Source organism: Sardina pilchardus, chromosome 15, assembly GCF_963854185.1.
Source record: "Sardina pilchardus chromosome 15, fSarPil1.1, whole genome shotgun sequence".
Classification (NCBI taxonomy): domain Eukaryota; kingdom Metazoa; phylum Chordata; class Actinopteri; order Clupeiformes; family Clupeidae; genus Sardina; species Sardina pilchardus.
Genome location: NC_085008.1, coordinates 2,117,343 through 2,141,151, shown reverse-complemented (window position 1 = coordinate 2,141,151; position 23,809 = coordinate 2,117,343). Strand labels below are relative to the sequence as shown.

At 48.9% G+C, this 23,809-nt stretch overlaps 1 protein-coding gene across 1 annotated transcript in view; it reads left to right on the top strand.

The window, feature by feature from the left end:
- The window catches only part of rfx2 (regulatory factor X, 2 (influences HLA class II expression)), a 43,754-nt gene that overhangs the window by 445 nt on the left and 19,500 nt on the right, over positions 1-23,809 (top strand). The window contains 8 exon segments of the mRNA XM_062555714.1: positions 15,072-15,185; positions 15,406-15,495; positions 18,299-18,378; positions 20,211-20,316; positions 20,319-20,346; positions 20,349-20,433; positions 20,435-20,474; positions 22,484-22,558. Of these exon segments, the coding sequence (XP_062411698.1) occupies positions 15,081-15,185; positions 15,406-15,495; positions 18,299-18,378; positions 20,211-20,316; positions 20,319-20,346; positions 20,349-20,433; positions 20,435-20,474; positions 22,484-22,558 (609 nt within the window). The 5' untranslated portion in view covers positions 15,072-15,080.

Sequence of the window (23,809 nt, the reverse complement as noted above, 5' to 3'; positions counted from 1 at the left end):
CAAGTGCTAGCTACCGTGGGCTAGTTAGCCAATTAACTTGCAGAGTGCTTGGTAGCTAATAGCGAAAGTCACTGGTGGACAAATCGAAACATTTGTCATTGAAAGTAGTCAGTCAGTTGTTTATAAGTGATTCGAATAAAGTGTTAGAGATTAAGACTTTTTTTGATAAAATCCGAACCATTTCAAACATTCAGTTTAGATCTCTGAAGGTGATGTTGGTGAATATTTTTCTGAACTTGGCAAACACCCCATATATCTTTTAAACTTCACCAGTGATTACACTATAAAACATCTAGTTTCTAACAATCGTGAGGTTTAATGTTAATGTAATCTACTGTTTCTGAGCTAACGTTACTGAAGATGACTGTTGCTGCCCACATCAGTTGGACCACTGAAGAAATCAGATCGCTAACGTTAACATCCATCCACCGCTGCTGCGAGTTTTTTTCTTTTACACCGATTTCTCAGTGAGCTGGGAATAAAGTAGCATTATATGATGGTAGAGAAAATGTCAACATCAAAACAAATGTTTTTATTGTTTCGAAATGGTTGAACCTGTAGTCGATATTCTAGAGGTAGCGTTAGTGAATGGCCGCCTCAGATTCAAGGAGATGGTCAACAGGTTGCTGGCTGAATTTAAAGGGCCAAGTGAGAAACCTAACGTTACACATTTGGTGTATTTGTTGTCGCTCATATGAGCTTCAGTGCTGTTAGGATTCAAACGATTGCTGTAACCAGACGAACACTGTTATAATACTGTTATAATGTCAAAACCAATTACATGTCAAATGTTGTGCACCATTGATTTAACGCATATTTTTTACTGTAGGCTACATAATATTAGGCATCATAAAACTAATTTGTCTTTAAGTTTCGATAGCAGCTCTAATGACCTGAACGTGATACCGATCGTCAGATCCTTTTTTCTTTTATATTTATGTTAGTAAGTCAATAAGATCAGTCTGCTTTAAACAGGGATATATTGCCATTCCGCAGATACAAACATTGTAAAGGGAAACACATGTTGACACGTTTGATTAATATTCTGCATACATAATACAATTTCACATAAAGAAATGAAACCATTCCACACTTTAATTTGGCCATGTAATGGTTAAAAATATTCCTTGATGCTATATGTATTGTATAAATTGACTCGCAAAAACTCAAACACATTGAACTAAATCTAACATGTTGTTTATAATCCTGTGAAACATGCCTCGTTTGTTCTTTCTAAAATATGTCTTATTTTAATAATAAGTGTAATGTTTAAATGTATATACATATGTCGTGTGGATTTCCACACACACTTAGGCAGCTGCCATGGATTTTCTTGCAACACAGTTCTCAACTTTTTTTTTAAGGTAATATAAGGTAAACATGGCTTAAGGTGCAGTTTATCACTATGGTGATGTTACACCTGCTGAAGGAAATGGACATGGCTCCTTAACGAGGTCTCTCCACAACAATGGTCCAGGTGTCACCTCTCATTGCCTCCATGGCGCTATTGATTTGTCTTTAGAGTGGAGTGGCCATACCAGTGAAAGCCATGGTGATAATGAGGGTAATGGCTGTACTGACCGCTGATGTCTGTTTTGCTTCTTCACATTTCATTTTACTTCCATTCTATGTGAAAATTGTGAAGGTTTTGTCTCCTGCTCCTCTCCTACCCTTTAGTAATGAGCACACTAGAAGATGCTAGTCAGGTGCCTCTTTGTCCGATGTGTCAGCCTTAAGTCATTGACTCTGTGAAGACTGGCCCAGCGTGTAAACACAGCTTCTTTAATTAAAGACTGGGATATCTAGTTTCTGGTAAGGGGATATGCTGTCACAGGAGTGCTTCCATGCAGGATTCGCCCTTCTGCTGGACAGCTTAATTATTAATCCCATTGGTATGAATTATTGATTAATTAAGATTTCTCCCTTGTATGTGAAGATGGGCCCGTTTTCCACTGAGCTCATGTGGTAAAATTGCACAACCAGTGATCTGACATGTTCACAAGTTCACTAATGCCTGGTTTGAATATGAATCATAGAATAAAATCAACAGCTGGCCTAGTTTAATGCCAGATAATTTCAGATCATAAAAATTGTGTTTATAAATAGGATAAAAAAAAACAATTGCCAGAAAATTTTCATTAGTTTTACTTGTTTTGACAGAACGCTTAAGACCTGCAACAATCAGGCTCGTAATTGTTACACACCCAGTACAAAAGAAAAATAAAGGAATGGCAATGAAATGTCCCAAGCAACCAGAAACCCCAGCAAGCAGCAGTTATGTTTACATGGCAACTCGATACACAAATACACCCAAACTAATGGAGGGGGAAGAGCTCTGGTTAGGATCGCTGTTGAGGAACAGTGGGGGCGTGGGTGGGAGATACAGTGTCGTGTTTGAAACTCGGAGGTATTAGTATTTTTAACTATGTTATAATCGTCTCGCCATATGATTGACGTGAAAAGGTTGCTCTTGCAGAGGCAGGTCTGAAGAAGAGGGTGAAATGAGGAGATGGCATGGTGAGCGAGTGTGTTTGAGCCTGTGCAGAGGGAGCAGCTGTTTGCTGACAAAAACATTCTCTGTCTCCAAAACTCGCTCAACTCCCCACCTGTTTTTCAGGTGTGAACCGGAGTTCCTTCCACCCTGGAAATCTTTTGTGTGTGTGTGTGTGTGTGTGCGTGTGTGTGTGAATACCGAGAAGGGATGCCCTAAAGAACTCCGTCTCTAAGTGGGAACCTGTCAGAATTTAGGAAAACCGCAGATAGCACAGGATCAATAAGCTCTGATGTAACTGGCAGTGCTGTCAGCCGTGGTAAAATGATCGCCTAATCTCTCCGGTCATGTTGGAGCAAACTCTGTGGTCAAGCTCCGTGCTGGAGTGCAGTACATGTTAGTAAGGGAGGTGATGAGTACAGTGTGTAGGGGCACCTGTGGCGCTAACAACATGAACACACACAAAGCGCTACTCGCTCTCTGTTCACTACAGCAATCAGCCCCCCGTAGCCCTAACGTCTTGTTCCTCCTCTGTAGGTGTGGCATGTCCAGAGTGTACAGTACACTCACATTAGGCTTATTAATGGATTGTGGATAAATCATCGAGCCAAGTTGTTCAGTTGATAGTTTTAGTGTTGGTTGAATCCAAACATTGCCCAGTCAGTTACCGCAAGGATCGTGCATTTTCCTCTACCTGTGATCCAAGTGAGAACAGACTGGTTATGATGTTGGGTTACAGTCAGAATTAGTTAGACACACACACACACACACACACGCATGCATAGCATACACACATACTCACACGCACACAGGGTTGCAGAGAAAACGTGCTGAATGTCGTAATGCACCGTGACTCATGCCTTGCCACCTGGTCCTCAGGTGTGCAGTGGAGATTGCATCTGCGTCTGCCTGACCTCACAGGACTAGGCTTGTGTGATCATTTCAGCGGAGACCACAGTAACTCAATAGCAGGGCCAGTTTTAAATGGACGTGTCCATGATGCAACCCCACCAAGGGGACAGCTGCAGTGCTGTTTGAAGGGGTGGGGTGGGGTGGGGTGGGGGGTCACATGGTAACCCTGGTGTGTGTGTGTTCTGAATTTAGCCCGTTTGGAAAAGGCCCAGCCCTCATGAGACGACCCACGGTCCTTTGCTGTACCCCGCAGCTGCCAACCCTTCTCACGGGCAGGCAAACTTGGGACTCGCTGGGCAATGCCACCTCAGTCTTTGTTGGGACTGGCTGGGCAATGCCACCTCAGTCTTTGTTGGGACTGGCTGGGCAATGCCACCTCAGTCTTTGTTGGGACTAGCTGGGCAATGCCACCTCAGTCTTTGTTGAGCAAAGCTAGTTTAAGATACTATGCTTTTCCTGCTCATTCTCTCTATAGTGTTGTAATAGCATGTGTTTCTTTTTGCTGTCGCTTTTATTTTTTTCTCAATACTGAACTGCACAGTGTGTGGAGACCCCTTAAACCCATACTGAAATGTACAGTGTACCCCTGAAACCCATTCCATTTCCGTCCAAGTGAAATGTGCCGTACCCTCTGCGGTGGAGTCTTGCCTGTTGAATATTGAACGCTCTCCTTGCGCTCGGCATCTGCACTTTTCTCTAGACACAATTTCTCTTCAAGTTCCTGCGGGGGCCCATGTAAATATTAGACCTAATTTCATTTCAAATGTGAAATGATCTCTTCATATGTATGGAAAAAAATCTCCATGTGAGGCTCCCATGCACTTTCAACAGGTTGTAACTTGTTGGAACACAAAGTGTTTTTCATACCCCCCCCCTCCTCTTTTTTTTACCCTTTCTTCTAAAGCTCTCTTCACCAGGGCATTCTTTACATTCCACCTGGTTTGTATCATAGCTACACAACTGCTAATTAAATTTCCTGCCACAAACAGCAGACATGGCTCTGACATTTGCATCACAATGGTTGTCTACCCCCCAGCCCCTCGGCCCTTTCATGCAGCAGTAGTGGAGACATAAAGCCCCCTGCCCCCTCTCGCTCGCCCCCCCCCTCTCACTGCTCTCATATGCCTCTTTACAGCACATTTGCTTCTTAAGGCTTAATCCTGGATTACTTTCTCCCTTTAACAGGTTGATCATTTCTGCTTTCTGCATGTTTTTTTTTCGTAAATAAAAAAAAAAAAAAAAAGGGAAGATTAAATCACCGGCTCATACACACAGTGTAAATATTTTAGCCAGTTTCATTCTTGGGCTTTTAGAGGGGCAGCAGGCTGCTAGTCAGGCTCATAGGATAATCTGTGGTTTTAGATTAATTAGCAGAGGTTGACATGAGTCAGGCCAGACTTCAGAGGGCCACCACTCACGCATGCGTCTCTTTTAGCCCTTTCTTCTCAACACACACCAGGCAGGTAATAACTTTCAAACGGGTCTCTTTCTTGTCTCCACTACACACACTCAAACGTTCAAACTACGGCACTATTCTGTAGACTGGACGTTGTATTTCAGAAGAGAACTGCATTCTCACAATCAACATGGTATTACTATGTAATGACTTAGCAATCTCTGCAGTGAAAAAAAGCAACCCTTTTGACATAATGTAAAAAATGATGTGCTGTTTAAAGTTAGCTGTTAGCATGTTAACTAGGAAGGGCTAATTTGTACCTCAAGAGGTGCTAGCGAGTCAGTGTAGGAAAACGACAAGAAAAAAATGGATGGTGTCAAAATGGCTAAAATCCCATTTTGGACCAAAACAATGACCGTTAAGGTGTTAATTTGTAAAGTGTATCTTAGAAGCTAGCCTAAAACCTGGAGTGTTTATAGGAAGACCTGCAGGGGTCTGCCTCAACTAAATTGGATTAAATTAAAATTATGTTGATGGAGACACTAGCCTATCAATCATATGTATTCACGCCATGCTACGATAGCATCCATCCAGGTGAAGGGAAACTGTAGATTAAGCCTAATTTATTTTTCATACAAAAATGGAAACCGTCTCAACCGTTGATTTGTTTTTATCCATATACAGATCTTTAAAGCGATTGTGCAACAAATAGGGGTAAAAGTGGTTACAGGTTGGGTGAATAAATTAGTTTTTAACACTCTTGAGTCGGACAGAAATGCTTCAATGTTTTGCGTTGCAGTCGTGAAACAGTAATTTAAAACGCACCGTCTATCTGTGTTGTTCCCGTCTCACTCCCTAAAAGCCTTCAGCTGCCGCCACTTTGGCCAAACTTCTTGGTTACTTCGCTCCCTATCTGCTTGTGTTGAGCAGTATGAAATCATTTAGCTCACTAGCCGGCAACTAGCCAGTCTTGTATATTATTCCAAAATAATCCTCAACTCTTGAACCTGATTGTGTGGATTTCCCACAGGCCTCAGTGGCGAGCAAGAGAGCCCATGCTGGCCCTGTTATTCAGCCTTAACCCTGTTGTGTCCCTGTAGTCTGGACGAACTCCAGTTAATCCATAAGAAGTGTGCGTTACAGCTAAGTGTTGCCTATAAACTCCACGATCATCTTCTACTTATTTTTTATGGCCGTTGGCAGCCACTGGAACATACTCGGCAATACACGATGCTCGAGCTCTACTGCTGAACCATATTCCTGAATGCTGATATGGGGATAATGGCAGTAATAAAATTGGGCGTGCGTTGTTTTCTGTGATTCAGTCATCTTGATTTGCAGAATGCTCCTGCGGCTGATTGCTCTCGATGACCTTTCGCTTGAGTACCACCAAATTGGCTTGGCTGCTGAAGTATTAACATCCTCTCAGTTTTATCCGTCTCTGCCCGTGCCCAGGGTTGGTGGTGAAGCCATTATGACCAATAAAACATCAGGAAGTTTCAATCCCCAAATACTTTTTTTTGTTGTTGTTGTCTGACGAAACATTATGTGGACGGTGGCACTATCGGCTAGTAGTTATTATAGGTACTACATGTTAGTTACTTGTCAGTAAGCTGCTGTTGCACAGTAGTTAAAGTTGAAGTTCTTGCTGAAGCCGTGAAAGAATCTAGCTAGTCAGTGTGCGCTTTTCTGAAGGGCTCCGAGCGCAAGCAAAATGGCCACTGGACTCAAAGCTCCCCAACTGACCAGAACGTGCTTTCAATTGTAACTTGTTAGGGATTTAGGCTACGTTGTTACAGAGGTCACAAAATGCTGATTTTGATATATTAGCAACATGTTCCCCAGCACCAGCGGCCCTGGACCCTTATTTTGGGTCGGAGTGGAAGTGACTTATTGTCTAAATTCCCCCAGCGCTATAGCATGTCCTGGTGTGTTTTCCTTTGGATTACCTGAGGTACCCTAGTGGACTCCAGATCAGCAGAGTGGTGAAACGTGAGGACCGCTCTGTTCCTCGGGGGGAGACGTAATGCGGAGATAATTTTGACATGACGGCATGAGCCTAAAGAAAGCTTCTTGTGGCTTTCTGTGGTTTTGGATTTTGCCGTCTGCTACAGTTTCAGCAGCTACCCGAGGGTTTGTTGGGACTGAAACCGTGGCCGTCGTTGCAGTATTTCTCCTCTTGTTCCGCACTCACCGTCAATTAGTTAATAAATCATGCACTAGCCTCTATTCCAGTTTGCAATGCGCAAATAAGGTCCACCTCCTGTAAAGTGCCCAGGTTCATCGATCTCTTTCAGAGAATGAGATACATTTGTTTACTTCCGTGTAAATACATTTGTTTACTTCCGGCTATTTCATTTCTGTATCATGCAGCATCAGCCATGGTTTCCAAAAAGGATCAAACTATAGTCCATCCTTCAGTCCCCATAAAAGTTGTTCTCTCCGTGTGTTTTATCCACGGCCAACAAGAGATAGTGACACTAGACTCCACACTCGCTCTCCGACAGGATGCAGACCAGGTTTAAAAACGCTTTTGGCACGGCTGCCCGGCAACCAAGGATGCACCACTGCGTGTTTAGTCTCCGACTTCATCACAGGAAATCTTTAAGCCCTGTTTATCAGAGCCCATTAATAAATGGCTTTGGGCTAGCTTGAAGTGTGTGTGTGTGTGTGTGTGTGTGTGTGTGTGTGTGTGTGTGTGTGTGTGTGTGTGTGTGTGTGTGTGTGTGTGTGTGTGTGTGTGTGTGTGTGTGTGTGTGTGTGTGTGTGTGTGTGTGTGTGTGTGTGTGTGTGTGTGTGTGTGTGTGTGTGTGTGTGTGTGTGTGTGTGTGTGTGTGTGTGTGTGTGTGTGTGTGTAATAGTGTAACCACAAACTTGTACCCTTGATTTGATCGGGCTAATACAAACAGATGTAGTTACAGAAGTTGTGAATGGAATGTGTGTGTTTTCCTTAAAATAAATAAAAACAAAAAGCAGGAAAAAGGGGTAGGTGTTAGTGATACAATTTTTATTTGGACTAAGCATCTGTTTGTCTTTACCAAAACCAAGTTCTTACCAGCTAGCTAGTGGTTATACAAACCCCTTGCCACTTGCATACTGTTATCCTGTTGCCAATGGCAACAAGGTGCTATGACGACTAAGGTTGACGTTCCACCATTTTGTCATCAGCCAACAGCAAGAGAAAAGTGGAAGATCGTGACAACCACAGAGATCTCCACATGCAACAGTTTGCCTTAAGGACATTAGTTCTGCATTCTCCCATGCCTGAGAGAGAGAGAGAGCAAGAGAGAGAGTGTGTGTGTGTGTGTGTGTAGAAAAACTGTTCTTTTAGCGCTGCCTGCTTTCTTTTTTCACGACTGAGGAATATTCTGCTTTTTTGGGTTGGGGGTGGAGAAACTGGAAAGGGTTACGGAGGTTGGGGGTGGAGAGAGTTGTAAGTGTGAACAAACGGTTTCCATGGCAACAGATGGCCGATCTTCCCCTTCCCTCCCCTCTGGTTCTCTCTCTCTCTCTCTCTCTCTCTCTCTCTCTCTCTCTCTCTCTCTCTCTCTCTCTCTCTCTCTCTCTCTCTCTCTCTCTCTCTCTCTCTCTCTCTGAGAGAGACTGCGTTGTGTATGGGTGATGGACGGTGAACAGAAGTGGGTGCTGGCCATCGAAAAAGAAAGACCGTCTGAATCTGTCTGAGGAAGATCTCTGCTTCAGGCCAAATGTATGGAGCCCATTTCCACAGGCCCCTCAAAGCAACCATGACCGCAGCGGACACACTCGTACAAAACCAATAGCCATGTGATCTTCTGGAAGTACAGGACTTGTGTATCAGTAGAGAGCATCCATGTGTCCAAATTGACCGCTTTAAGATGAGCATTCTCAATTATATTTGAATGATCAGCTCTGCTTTGTATACCACTGATAAGTTTGTTTGCTCTAAAGTAATCCTGGGACTTGACAAAATGGTCATCTTGCACAGACATGCCCCAACATTTAATAGTGGACATGGATCCATACCTGTCCATCTCTGGTCTACCTACTGTAGGATATTAAAGGCTTGGCTCTCACAAGCAGTGGTAGGGGCGCTCTGTGGACAAGGAAACCTCACCGCACACTGCAGTGGGTAGAGAGTCTCTGTTGGATCTGTCCTTCTGTTGAGAACGGCAACACCCAGGAGCTACCCTGGCTGATCTCCCTGGCTAAGCTAGCCAATCAGCATGTCCCCAGTGTGTCCCCATACCCTCCCCATCATTGGATTAGGGTGCTGGGACGGAGCAGGAGTCAGTCCTCATTTGTCTGGCCGGCCCTGAGAATCTCCACTCGCTCCCTACTGTTCAGTGTGGGGCCCGTGTGGCTGAACGCAGCCGTGTGAGGCTCTTTAAACTGACGCGCGAGATGTCTGTGCGCTGTGGCTGAACGCAGCCGTGTGAGGCTCTTTAAACTGACGCGTGAGATGTCTGTGCGCTGTGGCTGAACGCAGCCGTTTGAGGCTCTTTAAACTGACGCGCTAGATGTCTGTGCGCTGTGGCTGAACGCAGCCGTTTGAGGCTCTTTAAACTGACGCGTGAGATGTCTGTGCGCTGTGGCTGAACGCAGCCGTTTGAGGCTCTTTAAACTGACGCGTGAGATGTCTGTGCGCTGTGGCTGAACGCAGCCGTGTGAGGCTCTTTAAACTGACGCGCGAGATGTCTGTGCGCTGTGTCACGTGGACACGGATAATTTAAGTTTATTAAGACGATGCATATTACATAGCCGCTCCTCCCACTCCCAGGGGGAAGCCGCCTTTCTGGGGTGAAGCGTGTCCGTGGAACTGAGTGGGTTTCTGGGGTGAAGTGTGTCTGTGTGGCAGTGGAACTGAGTGGGTTTCTGGGGTGAAGTGTGTCTGTGTGGCCGTGGAACTGAGTGGGTTTCTGGGGTGAAGTGTGTCTGTGTGGCCGTGGAACTGAGTGGGTTTCTGGGGTGAAGTGTGTCTGTGTGGCCGTGGAACTGAGTGTGTTTGAGGGTGCAGGTGTGGCTGGGGTGGGTTTGATCTTGTGCAGGGTGGTAAACCATCTTAAAGTCACATTTGCGATTTGTGAATTTTGGGTTTTAGTGCCGTGCCAACAGGAAAGCCCCAGAGCTCTATTAGCTCCTTACGGCACAGCTAACAAGTGCCTCCAACTATGCTTTATTGCTAGGTTAGTCATTGTGTGTGTGTGTGTGTGTGTGTGTGTGTGTGTGTGTGTGTGTGTGTGTGTGTGTGTGTGTGTGTGTGTGTGTGTGTGTGTGTGTGTGTGTGTGTGTGTGTGTGTGTGTGTGTGTGTGTGTGTGTGTGTGTGTGTGTGTGTGTGTGTGTGTGTGCTTGCGCTGGCTAAGCAGCACTTCACCGTGTGGATTATTTAGTTGGAAAAGTCATTTAAGATTTGTATTTCATAGAGCCTGTTGTTTTTGGAGTTGGGAGGTGTAAGTCAGGAAGAAACTCCTCTTCCCTGGCCTTTTTCTTTGCCATATGACTTTGTGATGAGTTTAACATTCCTGCTTCATATGACCACTGAATGCAAGAGAAAAGGCTTTTTACATAAACAGCAGCAGTTGCAGTTTGCTGTTGTGTGTTTTTTTTCTCTCTCTCTCTCTCTCTCTCTCTCTCTCTCTCTCTCTCTCTCTCTCTCTCTCTCTCTCTCTCTCTCTCTCTCTCTCTCTCTCTCTCTCTCTCTCTCTCTCTCTCTCTCTCTCTCTCTCTCTCTCTCTCTCTCTCTCTCTCTGTCTGTGGACTCTGTTGTGTGTATCTGCATGAAATTCTGTAAGTCTGTACACAATGTGTAGACTGTATATGATTGCATTCACACAATAGTGTGTAAATGAGCCAGGCCCATGCTGTGTAAATTTAATAGCCTGGGTATTTATTGTTATAAGTTTCTGGTTAATGTGAGATAGAAAGATCAGTTGGGGGGGATGGCATTGTTTGGTTTGGGAAGTATTCTGTTGGTTGCATAGCAACAGGCTCCTGGAAACGGGAGTGGACGGTGTTGCCACGAGCAACCGTTGTTGCTCTGCAAACAATGTGGGCCAGTGCAAACATGAGCCAAGACTGCGGGCTCCTGTTTTTAATTGAACATCTGTATGTGTTTTTCTCTGATTGAGTGCTGTTTAAGTTTAGATCTGTCACTGACATATGTGCTTACATCCTGCCCCACTGCCTCATACGTAATAACAGGTACTCTTAAAGTGCGCTGGATCTCCCAAAGACTAAAAGCAACCAGTTTAAGTCCTTTGTACTTTATATCATTGCTGTTTTAATAGTCTACAAAGGTGGTAGAGAAGTTTGTACTTGTCTGTAGTTTTGTGTGTGTGTGGTGTGTGTGTGTGTGCTAGAAAAGAGCAGCCCTATTGAGCCTACTGAGGGTCTAGTGTTCAGGGGTCCTGCTGTGTCCAGTCATTGTGCAGCTCATAGCAGCTGGTGGGGAATTTGTGTGCCTTTTAACCTCCGCTCAGCTTCGACTGGCTGGCCCATAGCACAAGCCCCTGGTCAGCCTCTTTCTTGTGAGTGTGTGTGTGTGTGTGTGTGTGTGTGTGGACAGCCCTTTAATACTCTCTAAATAAGTGGTGCCAGCGTGGAACCCTCTGGTGTTTAGAGTTGGCCTGTCTTGTTTCTACCGTGGAACATGTGACAAGTCCTCTCCTCTCCTCCAGCTAGTCAGCCATGACCTCTGAACTCTGCTGCAGCTTAGGAAATGTTGCATTGCTGTAGTCTTCTTAACTCCACCACACTGTACAGCTCACTTCAGACAGGAAGCTTTTGATTTCTGACAGGTTGCTCAGTGCAGCCGTGCGTTAGTAAGAGCAGTTATTGTGTGTGTGTGTGTGTCTGTGTGTGTGTGGTAGTAAGAGCAAGAGCAGTTATCGTGTGTGGTGTGTGTGTGGTAGTAAGAGCAGTTATCTTGGGTTTGTGTTTCCCTGCCAGACAGCCGTTTCCTGATAATGAGCAGAGCGCTCGTAGACGTTTGCAGACACGTGCTAATTCTGCATCCCCCGCGCTACATAGCGGTGAGGTGGCGATGAGGAGCCGGGGTTGGCCAACCCAGATGCCTGCAGGCCACGCAGACCTGCTGATGACGACCTGGCGCCGCGCAATGAGCAGCGCCGCTAACCGCTTTAAACACGCGCGTCAAGTCATTGTGTAGAATTTCGAGGTCCAACTCCTCTGTTGTCTGTGGCTGTTGCTCAACCGGCATCTTGACCAATTGTGTGCTGAGCTGTGGGTGGAGGCCACACCCTGTTAGTCGGCTTTTCCTGGTATTGGATGTTGTGAGACAGAGCCGTGATTTTGCAACATATGAGTGATCCCACTGATGTGAAGAAATCTTTCTGTTTTCCTTTCCATTCCTTGCCTGTGTGGTGTTTGTGTTTGTGATGGGCCTACACCAGCTTAGAGGACTTGTGGTTTAGCAAATGGGTGTTGTCTGAAGTCGCAGTCATCAAAACACATGGACTCAAGTCTGCTCTCTGATGTTGGAGCACATGTGTGATAATGAATTGTTGTACCACCAAAAAGATATTAGTTATGTTTTATTTATTTATTTGGGTTGTTTTTAAAGTTTAAAGAGTTGGGACCTTCAAGCAGCGTGTGCGTGTGCATGCGGGTGCGTGCGTGTGTGTTTGTGTGTGTGTACGTACCAGGGACACAGGAGTGTGTGTGTGTGTGTGTGTACCAGGGACACAGGAGTGTGTCTCTGTCTGCGCTGCACCATATGAGGGCTAGACTGAGGCCACAGGTGTGTGTGTGCTGCGGTGTAGCAGTAGGCCTGGTGTTCCTGCAAGAGAAGCTCATTAGGCCGCAGAGATGGACAGTGCTGGCCCCCTCCTCTCCTCCTCTCCTTCCCCTCCCTCTCTCCTCTCCTCCCCCTCTCCTCTCCTCTCCTCTCCTCTCCTCTCCTCTCCTCCCGGGCCGTGGGGCTGGAACTGGACTGTGCTGGAAGAGTTGTCCGTGTCTGGCGTCGCATTAAGCCTCATTTGTCGTGCCTGGAGATGGAGCTGGAATACATGATGTTTCCTTTACACTCTCTCTCTCTCTCTCTCTCTCGTCCTCTTCTCCAGCCTCTCTGTTCCTCCCTCTCTCCTCCTATTCTCTCTCTCTCTTCTCTTTTCCAGCCTCTCTTCCTCCCTCTCTCCTCCTATTCCTTTACTCTTCTCACTGTCTCTCTCCTTTTCTCTCCTGCCCTCTCTTCTAGCTCTTCTCTCCTCTTCTCTCTTATCCCCTTTTCCCTCTCACCTCCCTGCCCTCTCCTCCATTATGTCCTCCTGCTTCCTCTCTCCTCTCTCCTCATGTGCTCCTCTCTCTTCTCTCCTCTCTTCTCCTCTCTCCTCATGTGCTCCTCTCCTCTCTTCTCTCCTCTCTTCTCCTCTCTCCTCATGTGCTCCTTTCCTCTCTTCTCCTCTCTCCTCATGTGCTCCTCTCTCCTCTCTCCTCCTCCTCTCTCCTCATGTGCTCCTCTCCTCTCTCCTCTCTTCTCCTCTCTCCTCATGTGCTCCTCTCCTCTCCTCTCTCCTCTCTTCTCCTCTCTCCTCATGTGCTCCTCTCTCCTCTCTTCTCCTCTCTCCTCATGTGCTCCTCTCTCCTCTGCTTGCCTCCTCCTCTCTCCTCATGTGCTCCTCTCCTCTCTTCTCTGCTTGCCTCCCGGTCTCATGTGCTCCTCTCTTTCTCCTCTCTCCTCTCTCCTCTCTCCTCTGCTTGCCTCCCGGTCTCTTGTGCTCCCCTCTGCCACATGCTGTAAAGTTCCTGCCGGAGCTTAAAAAAGAAAGGCGGGGGGTGGGGGGGGGGGGCTGGGTTGGAAGGGGGGGGTAAGAGTTAGGGGTGGTTGTCATGGATCCCTCACCATAGCAACCGACAAACGTTTACAAAGCACTGTGGAATTTCCTCCTATCAGCTGGATTATTGCAGCCCCTGGAGGACAGCCCTTGCTGGAAACAAACGCTGGAGATCATCAGCCCCCCACATCCCCCAACACCCCCCCCCCCCACACACACACACACACACACACACACACACACACCCTCCGCAGCCCCCCACTGCTCTGTTTTGAGGGGTGTGTGCTGCACTGGAGATGTAAAAAGCCTCTTTATTTCTCCCTGTGCCTTGCCTCCCCCATATCCTACCCCACAGCCCTGCTGCCCTCTCCTCATCTGCAACAGCGCTGAGTGGCGCTGTGTGAGTTTGGGCTGCTTTTTCATCTTGTTGAGAGTGGAAGTGCTTTAGCTAAACAGTCTCTACATCACATGTACAAGAACACCCCCCACACACACACACACAGCGCTCTCGTGCTGGGCTTCTTCGCTTCCTTCAGGAGCGATTCACACACGAACACACACACACACACAGCGTTCTGGTCCTGGGCAGAGTGAATGGGCCGGTTCCTTCAGGAGCGATACACACACACACACACACACACAGCGCTGTGGTCCTGGGCAGAGTGAATGCGCCGGTTCCTTCAGGAGCGATACACACACACACACACACACACACACACACACACACACACACACACAGCGCTCTGGTCCTGGGTAGAGTGAATGCGCCGGTTGCTTCAGGAGCGGAGTGCCTGGCACACATGCACGCGGCACTCGCGCTCCGCCAAGTGTCCTGTGTTCTCGTGTCCATCTGAGGAAGCGTTCCCCGTAACGCTGACTGTGTGCTCCTTCATCACCCATCTCCTCTTCTCTTAGTCCTCCAGTATCCCACAATGCAGAGCGTTCCCCGTAATGCTGACTGTGTGCTCATTAATCACCCATCTCCTCTTCTCTTGCTCCTCCAGTATCCCACAATGCAGAGCGTTCCCCGTAATGCTGACCGTGTGCTCCTTAATCACCCATCTCCTCTTCTCTTAGTCCTCCAGTATCCCACAATGCAGAGCGTTCCCCGTAATGCTGACTGTGTGCTCCTTAATCACCCATCTCCTCTTCTCTTAGTCCCCCAGTATCCCACAATGCAGAGCGCTCCCCGTAATGCTGACTGTGTGCTCCTTAATCACCCATCTCCTCTTCTCTGAGTCCTCCAGTATCCCACAATGCCGAGCGTACCCCGTAATGCTGACTGTGTGCTCCTTAATCACCCATCTCCTCTTCTCTTGGTCCTCCAGTATCCCACAATGCAGAGCGTTCCCCGTAATGCTGACCGTGTGCTCCTTAATCACCCATCTCCTCTTCTCTTAGTCCTCCAGTATCCCACAATGCAGAGCGTTCCCCGTAATGCTGACTGTGTGCTCATTAATCACCCATCTCCTCTCTTCTTCTCTTCTCTTGGTCCTCCAGTATCCCACAATGCAGAGCTCCGAGGGAGGGTCTGACTCGCCGACGACGGTGGCTCTGCGCAGCGCCACCTCTGCCCAAGCCCCGGTAGTGCAGCCAGTGCCTGCTTCACAACAGGTGTGTACACAGTCACAGAGTCACAACACACACAGACACACACACACGTGCGTGCGTCTTGAACTGGAGAAGTGCTGGAGAACACACACACACACACACACACACACGCACCTCAAAAAAGTGCATGAGAAAGAATTCACAGTACAAGTATAAGAGTACAGTGAAGAATTCACAAGTTAATGTGTGTATGTGTGTGTGTGTGTGTGCGCTATCTCTGCAGCGAGTGCTGGTTCAGGCCACAGGATCATCTCAGAAGAGTCCTCAGGTGCAGCAGCTCTCAGTTCCCAGGGTACAACAGGTGTCACAGCAGGTACACACACACACACACACACACACACACACACACACACACACACACACACACACACACACACACACACACACACACACACTCCAGCAGGGCTAATCAGTCACACTCTGTGCTCTGTAAGGTGATGGAGTGTAGCGTGTGTATCATGCCCTCGCGTGTGCTCCTCCCGCAAGAGTTCCCGTCAGTGCTGCGCTGACACACACACACACACACACACACACACTCCCCCACAGCTCGTTACGCTGTCGGTCCTGGAGCGCCATGCAGCACTGGGATCTGTCACCGGTACAGCGCGTCACAGCCCTGCTCAGACGAGAGCGAGATGGGGAAATGAGATGAGCTCTGTGTGTGTGTGTGTGTGTGTGTGTGTTGTGGTTTGGCGTTTGGTGTGTGTGGTGCTCTTTCAGTTTAGTCCGTCTCTGAGACGGAGACGCAGAAATATTAATGTCAGCTGCAGCTGCCCACAAGCGCTCAGGGTCCATGTGCCACACACACACACACACACACACACACACACACACACACACACACACACACACACACACACACACACACACACACACACACACACACACACACGCCCACAAGCGCTCAGGGTCCATGTGCCACACACACACACACACACACACACACACACACACACACACACACACACACACACACACACACACACACACACACACACACACACACACACACACACACACATGCCCACAAGCGCTCAGGGTCCATGTGCCACACACACACACACACACACACACACACACACACACACACACACACACACACACACACACACACACACACACACACACACACACACACACACACACACACATGCCCACAAGCGCTCAGGGTCCATGTGCCAGAGTGGAGGAAGAGCAGCACAGAGACACACACACACACACACACACACACACACACACACACACACACACACACAAGCGCTCAGGGTCCATGTGCCAGAGTGGAGGAAGAGCAGCACAGACACACACACACACACACACACACACACACACACACACACACACACACACACACACACACACACACACACACACACACACACACACACACACACACACACACAAGCGCTCAGGGTCCATGTGCCAGAGTGGAGGAAGAGCAGCACAGAGTCACACACACACACACACACGCCCACAAGCGCTCCGGGTCCATGTGCCACACACACACACACACACGCCCACAAGTGCTCAGGGTCCATGTGCCAGAGTGGAGGAAGAGCAGCACAGAGTCACACACACACACACACACGCCCACAAGTGCTCAGGGTCCATGTGCCAGAGAGGAGGAAGAGGCACACAGCTACACACACGCACCACACACACACGCACTACACACACACACACTAGCCCTCGTCTGGCTCTGTTCGCATGGAAAGGTTTGCAGCAGATGTTGACGCTATGCCTGGATCTCCATACTGTTACTCCCTTCCCCTACACACACACACACACTCACGTTCAGGAGCACAGGTCAGAGAGGCTGCTTTGTGCAAGTGTCCTCTCATTGTCTATACGGAAGAACAACAGGATGCAACAGGCGTGCCATTTCACGGCCCATTACAGAATGAAAATGGTATGGAGAGCTCCAGACTGCATGAATGAAGCAGGGCGCTGGGCCCAGTAGGGGAGGAAGAGTTCTGGACCCAGTAGAGGAGGAAGAGTTCTGGACCCAGTAGAGGAGGAAGAGTTCTGGGCCCAGTAGGGGAGGAAGAGTTCTGGACCCAGTAGAGGAGGAAGAGTTCTGGACCCAGTAGAGGAGGAAGAGTTCTGGACCCAGTAGAGGAGGAAGAGTTCTGGACCCAGTAGAGGAGGAAGAGTTCTGGACCCAGTAGGGAGGAAGGGTTCTGGACCCAGTAGAGGAGGAAGAGTTCTGGGGCCAGTAGGGAGGAAGATAACAGCGCTAGGATAGCGGCTCGCTCACTAACACACTCCGCCTGGACGGATCTGCTCTGGAGTCAGATGTGGCTACAGTACACACTGTGAAATCAGCCGAGATTAATGCATACATTATGCAAGATAAATATACATACATTATGCAAGATAAATGCATACATTAAGCAAGAAGTCCCCTAACGGGGCAGTCACACGCTTGCGTCCGCCAACGTATGCCTCATTTTGTCACATTTCCATAAACGCGAACACGGAATTTCATTGGCTGGCGCTTGCGCTATCCGTCAAAAGTTGAACATTTCTCAACTTTTTAGCGGAGGCAACGTATCTCAGGCAACGCATCGGACCCACAATTCAGTGCGGCATGAAATGAAGTCCAGCCAATGTAAAGTGAATGGGAAAACAACGGACGAACGTTGGCGGACGCAAGCGTGTGACTGCCCCGTAACTCAGGAAGCAAATGCTGTAAGGAACGGCGTGAGTGAAGCGAGTTGCTATTGGCGTTGATGTTCCCAGTTGTCCTCCTCCGGCCCTCTGCGTTAATCAAGAGCTTCTCCACTCGTCATGTGTGTTGCAACAGACGTCTGATGGTGGAAATAGGATGTGTGAGTGTGAGCTGTCACTCGCTCCTCATATCTCACCTCCATCTGTAGTGGTTTGGCAGGTTGTGGAACACACACACACACACACACACACACACACACACACAGAGGTGCAGTGGTTTGGCATGTTGTGGAGGTGAAATGGAGATGAGAGAGCAGCTTCTCCCTAAACCCCGAGGCCACAGCAGACTGCTCCTTATGTTGCGCCTGTTGTCTGTGCTGCTCTCTGACTTTCTCTCTCTCTCTCTCTCTGTGTGTGTGTGTGTGTGTGTGTGTGTGTGTGTTTAGGTCCAGCAGGTCCAGCATGTGTACCCGTCCCAGGTCCAGTACGTGGAGAGCGGTGAGGCAGTCTACACCAACGGAACCATGTAAGCTCCAGACCCTCTTGCCCCCTCTTGCTTTACCCCCTCATATTCACCCCACCTGTCCTGCACAGGCTACTGTGAGAGGGCATTACCCCCTCATATTCACCCCAACTGTCCTGCACAGGCTACACTGAGAGGGCTTTACCCCCTCATATTCACCCCAACTGTCCTGCACAGGCTACACTGAGAGGGCTTTACCCCCTCATATTCACCCCAACTGTCCTGCACAGGCTACACTGAGAGGGCTTTACCCCTCATATTCACCCCAACTGTCCTGCACAGGCTACACTGAGAGGGCTTTACCCCCTCATATTCACCCCAACTGTCCTGCACAGGCTACACTGAGAGGGCTTTACCCCTCATATTCACCCCAACTGTCCTGCACAGGCTACACTGAGAGGGCTTTACCCCTCATATTCACCCCAACTGTGAGAGGGGGCGTTGTAGCCTCCGGCTGTCTCTTCTCAGACAGAACCGGGCTGGAATGGATCTGGCCCTGATATGGCCCTGATATGGCCCTGATTTGGCCCTGATCTGGCGTCACCTCTCGGTTCTAAACTGGGTCGTTAAAAATGCTCATGCAAAGCCATAAACGCTATTGCTATTTAATGTGCTTATTCTTAGTCACATTTCATCAGATACATCTTGCTAATTTAAACAGTCGTTCTGGTGAATTAATCTGCGGGTTGTGAGGAATATAATTTGAGTAGGAGGGCAGCTGCTGATTGGTGTGCTCGCTGAAGCACCGCCTCCTTTATGACCTCATTCATTTCATGGCAGGTGATGCAGAGAATGACTTTTTTCTGTATACACTAATCCAGCGAAACACGGAAGTAACACAAAACCGCCATTACTGCGTGCCTGGCTGCTAAGAAATTAGCCCGTTGGTTCCATAGGCGGCTGTTGCAGAAGTTAGCTATCATTAATACACGTCTTAATACCTTATGGTGTTAATAAATTACCTTCATTGGTAAGTTTTGGTACAGTCTGACATCATTGATCCAATGTTCCCTTTCACCTGACATTTTCATTCATTAGCAGTCCTCTTGTTAGACATTCTCTGACAGGATGCTTTCATTGAAAAGCACAGACAAGTGTCACTCGTCACACTCGCAGGCACGCAGTAATGGCGATATTCAAGATGGCAGCGCCCATAAAGTTCGCGCTGGATTAGTGTATTAGGGGTCATGAATCATATTACCTTAAAAAAGAAGCACAGTGTTTGAAGAAAAAGCATATTTCACTCATTGGTCTGTGTCTGTAAAAGACAATGCTTGCTTTGTAAGCCTCTGCAAAAGGTAATGAGTTGATACGGAGTCTTTTCCAATTATTTTGAGGCGACAGAATTTGTACTGTTGAAAGTTTAGGTGTTCCATGACATCATGTCCTCCCTGATTTCTCTGTGCTAGTGGTAAGAGGAGCCTCATGAGCTATGAACTGCTCTGGGGGTGTAGTGTGGCTGTGTGTGGGAAGGCTGTGTGTGTGTGTGTGTGTGTGTGTGTGGGAAGGCTGTGTGTGTGTGTGTGTGTGTGGGAAGGCTGTGTGTGTGTGTGGCTGTGTGTGTGTGGGAAGGCTGTGTGTGTGTGTGTGTGTGTGTGTGTGTGTGGGAAGGCTGTGTGTGTGTGTGTGTGGGAAGGCTGTGTGTGTGTGTGTGTGTGTGTGTGGGAAGGCTGTGTGTGTGTGTGTGTGTGTGTGTGTGTGTGTGTGTGTGTGGGAAGGCTGTGTGTGTGTGTGTGTGTGTGTGTGAAGGCTGTGTGTGTGTGTGTGTGAAGGCTGTGTGTGTGTGTGTGTGTGTAGGCTGTCTGCTCTGTCCACTCACTGCTGTCCCTCCCCAGCCGGACGGCGTACTCCTACAACCACGAGGCGCAGCTGTACGGGCAGGGCAGCGGCGGCGCCTACTTCGACTCCCCGGCGGGCGGCGCCCAGGTCACCACGGTGTGTCGTCGGCCAGCGGCGTGCACCCGCACGGAATGGTGGCATCTCCATGGACGTGGGCGGCAGCCAGATCATCTCCAGCGGCAGCGCCTACCTCATCCACGGCAGCAGCATGGAGGGGGGCGCACCACAACACCCCCACCTCACGCTCCTCATCCGCTATGGTGCGTACGCACACACACACACACACACACACACCTCACGCTCCTCATCCGCTATGGTGCGTACGCACACACACACACACACACACACACACACCTCACGCTCCTCATCCGCTATGGTGCGTACACACACACACACACACACACACGTGCGCACACACACAACACACACACACGCACCCACACACCTCACGCTCCTCATCCGCTATGGTGCGTACACCACACACACACACACACACTCCCTCCCGCTCCTCATCCGCTATGGTGCGTACACACACACACACACACACACACCTCCCGCTCCTCATCCGCTATGGTGCGTACACACACACACACACACACGCACACACACACCTCCCGCTCCTCATCCACTATGGTGCGTACACCACACACACACACACCTCTCGCTCTTCATCCGCTATGGTCCGTACACACACACACACACACCACCTCCGCTCCTCATCCACTATGGTACGTACACACACACACACACACACACACACACACACACACCTCCCGCTCCTCATCTGCTATGGTGCGTACACACACACCTATTGCATGTCGACTGTTTAGACAAGACATACCTTAAGCTAAATCGGCTACATTGTCTCAGAACACCCACCTCATCCTCCTGCTTGGCTACGAGACACACACACTCACAAAGACCTTTTCAAATATTTCAAGTTGGACTTCTGAGCTATACATTTCCACTACCCTGTGAAAAATTCTCTCTCCGCCTCAGAGCTTTTGTATGCAACAGTCATTCGTGTGTGTGTGTGTGTGTGTGTGTGTGGTGAGAGCCCTTAACTAAGCCCAGCCCAGGAAAGACAGGGAGTAGATAAAGTGGTGGCGTGAGGACTGGCCGAGTGAACCCTCTCCCCTACCCTGCTCTGTGTGTGTGTGTGTGTGTGTGTGTGTGTACTCTCTCCCCTCCCCTGCTCTGTGTGTGTGTGTGTGTGTGTGTGTGTGTGTGTGTGTGTGTGCTCTCTCCCCTGCGCTGTGAGTGCTCTGCATAGTAAAGTAGCCGGTGGCCTTCATTAGCATGGAGGGCTGAGTGTGCTGAGAGAGCTGCGGAGAGGCTTGACTGGTGCCCTCTTCTCTTACTGTCCCCTGCTCTCCAGCCTGGGCACAGGGGCACAGGGGTTCCGCTACCCTCCAGCAGCCTGGCACAGGGGCACAGCGGTTCCGCTGCCCTCCAGCCTTGGCACAGGGGTTCCCGCTACCCTCCAGCCTGGGCACAGGGGCACAGGGGTTCCGCTGCCCTTTTGCCTGGCCGTTGTGTCCAGCCTTTATTTCTCCTCCTCTAAATACACACAGTGAGATCTGACCCCCCTCTGGCCTTAAGGCTGCGTTATAACACACGGCAACAGCTCACAACTACGGTTTGTAGTTTTCCAGTTAAGGAACACGGTTTGTAGTTTTCCAGTTAAGGAACACGGTTTGTAGTTTTTCTGGCTGTTTTCTAAGATGGTGGCAAGTGTGAAGGACTTGTGAGTGAGCGGAGGACCCCAGCGCTAGGTGACCTCAGCGCTGACCTCTCTGGCGTCCGTGTCCCCCAGCAGGTGTGGGCAGGCGGGGGCTGTGGCGGGACGTGCCCCCCCCTGCCCCCCCCCCCCCCCCACCCTCTCCCTGGGCTCCGTCTTTGCATGTGTTTGGTCCAGCTGTAATGAGTTTGGCTGCCACGCTCACCCTGTGTGATGGAAATGCTGTAATCTGGCTGCCTGCTAACCGTCTTTCCTCTCTGTTCTCCTCCCCTGCCCTTCAACCTTCTGTCGTCCCTCTCCTCCTTTCCTCTCTTTTCCTCTCCTTTCCTCTCTCTCTCTCTCTCTCTCTCTCTCTCTCTCTCTCTCTCTCTCTCTCTCTCTCTCTCTCTCTCTCTCTCTCTCTCTCTCTCTCTCTCTCTCTCTCTCTCTCTCTCTCTCTCTCTCTCTCTCTCTCTCTCTCTCTCTCTCCCTCTCCCTCTCCCTCCCACCCTCTATGTTTCCTCTGCATGCCTATGTTCTCTCCTTCAGCTTGAAATGGCGATTGAAAACCTCCAAAAGTCTGAAGGGATTGCCACTCACAAAAGCAGCCTGCTCAACAGCCATGTAAGTCTCACAGGACCCTGCCTTCCTTAGGGACCCAGCGGAAACGCCCGCCACGGAAGATGAGCATGCTGCTGCTACTGCTACCTGTCTGTCTGTCTGCTTTCTGTGTCTGTCTATCCGTTTGTCTCTCTCTGTCTGTCTGTCTGTCTGTCTGTCTGTCTGTCTGTCTGTCTGTCTGTCTGTCTGTCTGTCTGTCTGTCTGTCTGTCGTCTGTCTGTCTGTCTGCCTGCCTGTCTACCTGAGGTGCATTCAAATTCGCAAACAGAGGCGAACGTTTGCAAACAGTTTTCCGTTAGCCTTGAGTTTTTGGTGAACGTTTGCGAACAATCGCAAACAGTCTGAGGTAGTTCTCGCAAACATACAGTGGAACTGGACGAAGGCAACAATGCAATTACCATTAGAATGGAATGTTAACACTAGTGATGCGCGGGTGGGCTTTTTTTAAAACCCGCCCCAACCCGACTCTTCAGGAGATCCAAACCGCCCCGCCCAATCCGCAAAATATGTTCGAATTCTGACCCAAATCCGACCCGACCCGCGGAAAGGAAAAAACGCACCTAACGTCTTTCGTAGCCTAATTAGCCTAATTCTCCCACATGAGGACAACAGCGGGTTACAATAATCGGTCATTTTGACAATCTGCGCTCTTCCACACCATAATCTGCAGCCTAGACATAGCCAGTGTTAAATCTCATCTTCATGGACATAACAAAGTTTCCATTCATATTGCAACTTCATAGCCTACTTTTGCGTTAAACACTGCCAAGCATTTAACAAGCACAGCTGTTTATTCGTGTATATGACAGAAGCAAGGTGTTCTCGCATTGTGCACAACCTTCGATATCCCAGATCATAGGCTCCATGTCCATAAAGTAGCAATGCGCGATTGACTTTTTTCAGTCAGTCACGCATGGCGCAATTGGGTGCTGAATTTAGGAGAAATTATGTTTGCGTTCGACCACACCTCCTGTGTAGCCTATTGCAGGCGCATCGCCACCTAATATGTCGGAAGTTAACAAGTGAGAGTTTACTTTTTTGACCCGACCCACCCGCAATATTTAGAAAAAACTACTAGGCCTACCCAAATCCGCCCGACCCGCGGGTAAACCCGCGGATATCCGCGGGTAACGGGCTGAACCGCGCATCACTAGTTAACACCAAATCATTCAAATGTAACTGTTCAAAGAAAACCTGTTCACCACAAACGAGTTCCCCCAATTTGAATGCCCCCCCCCTTCCCCCCCCCCTGCT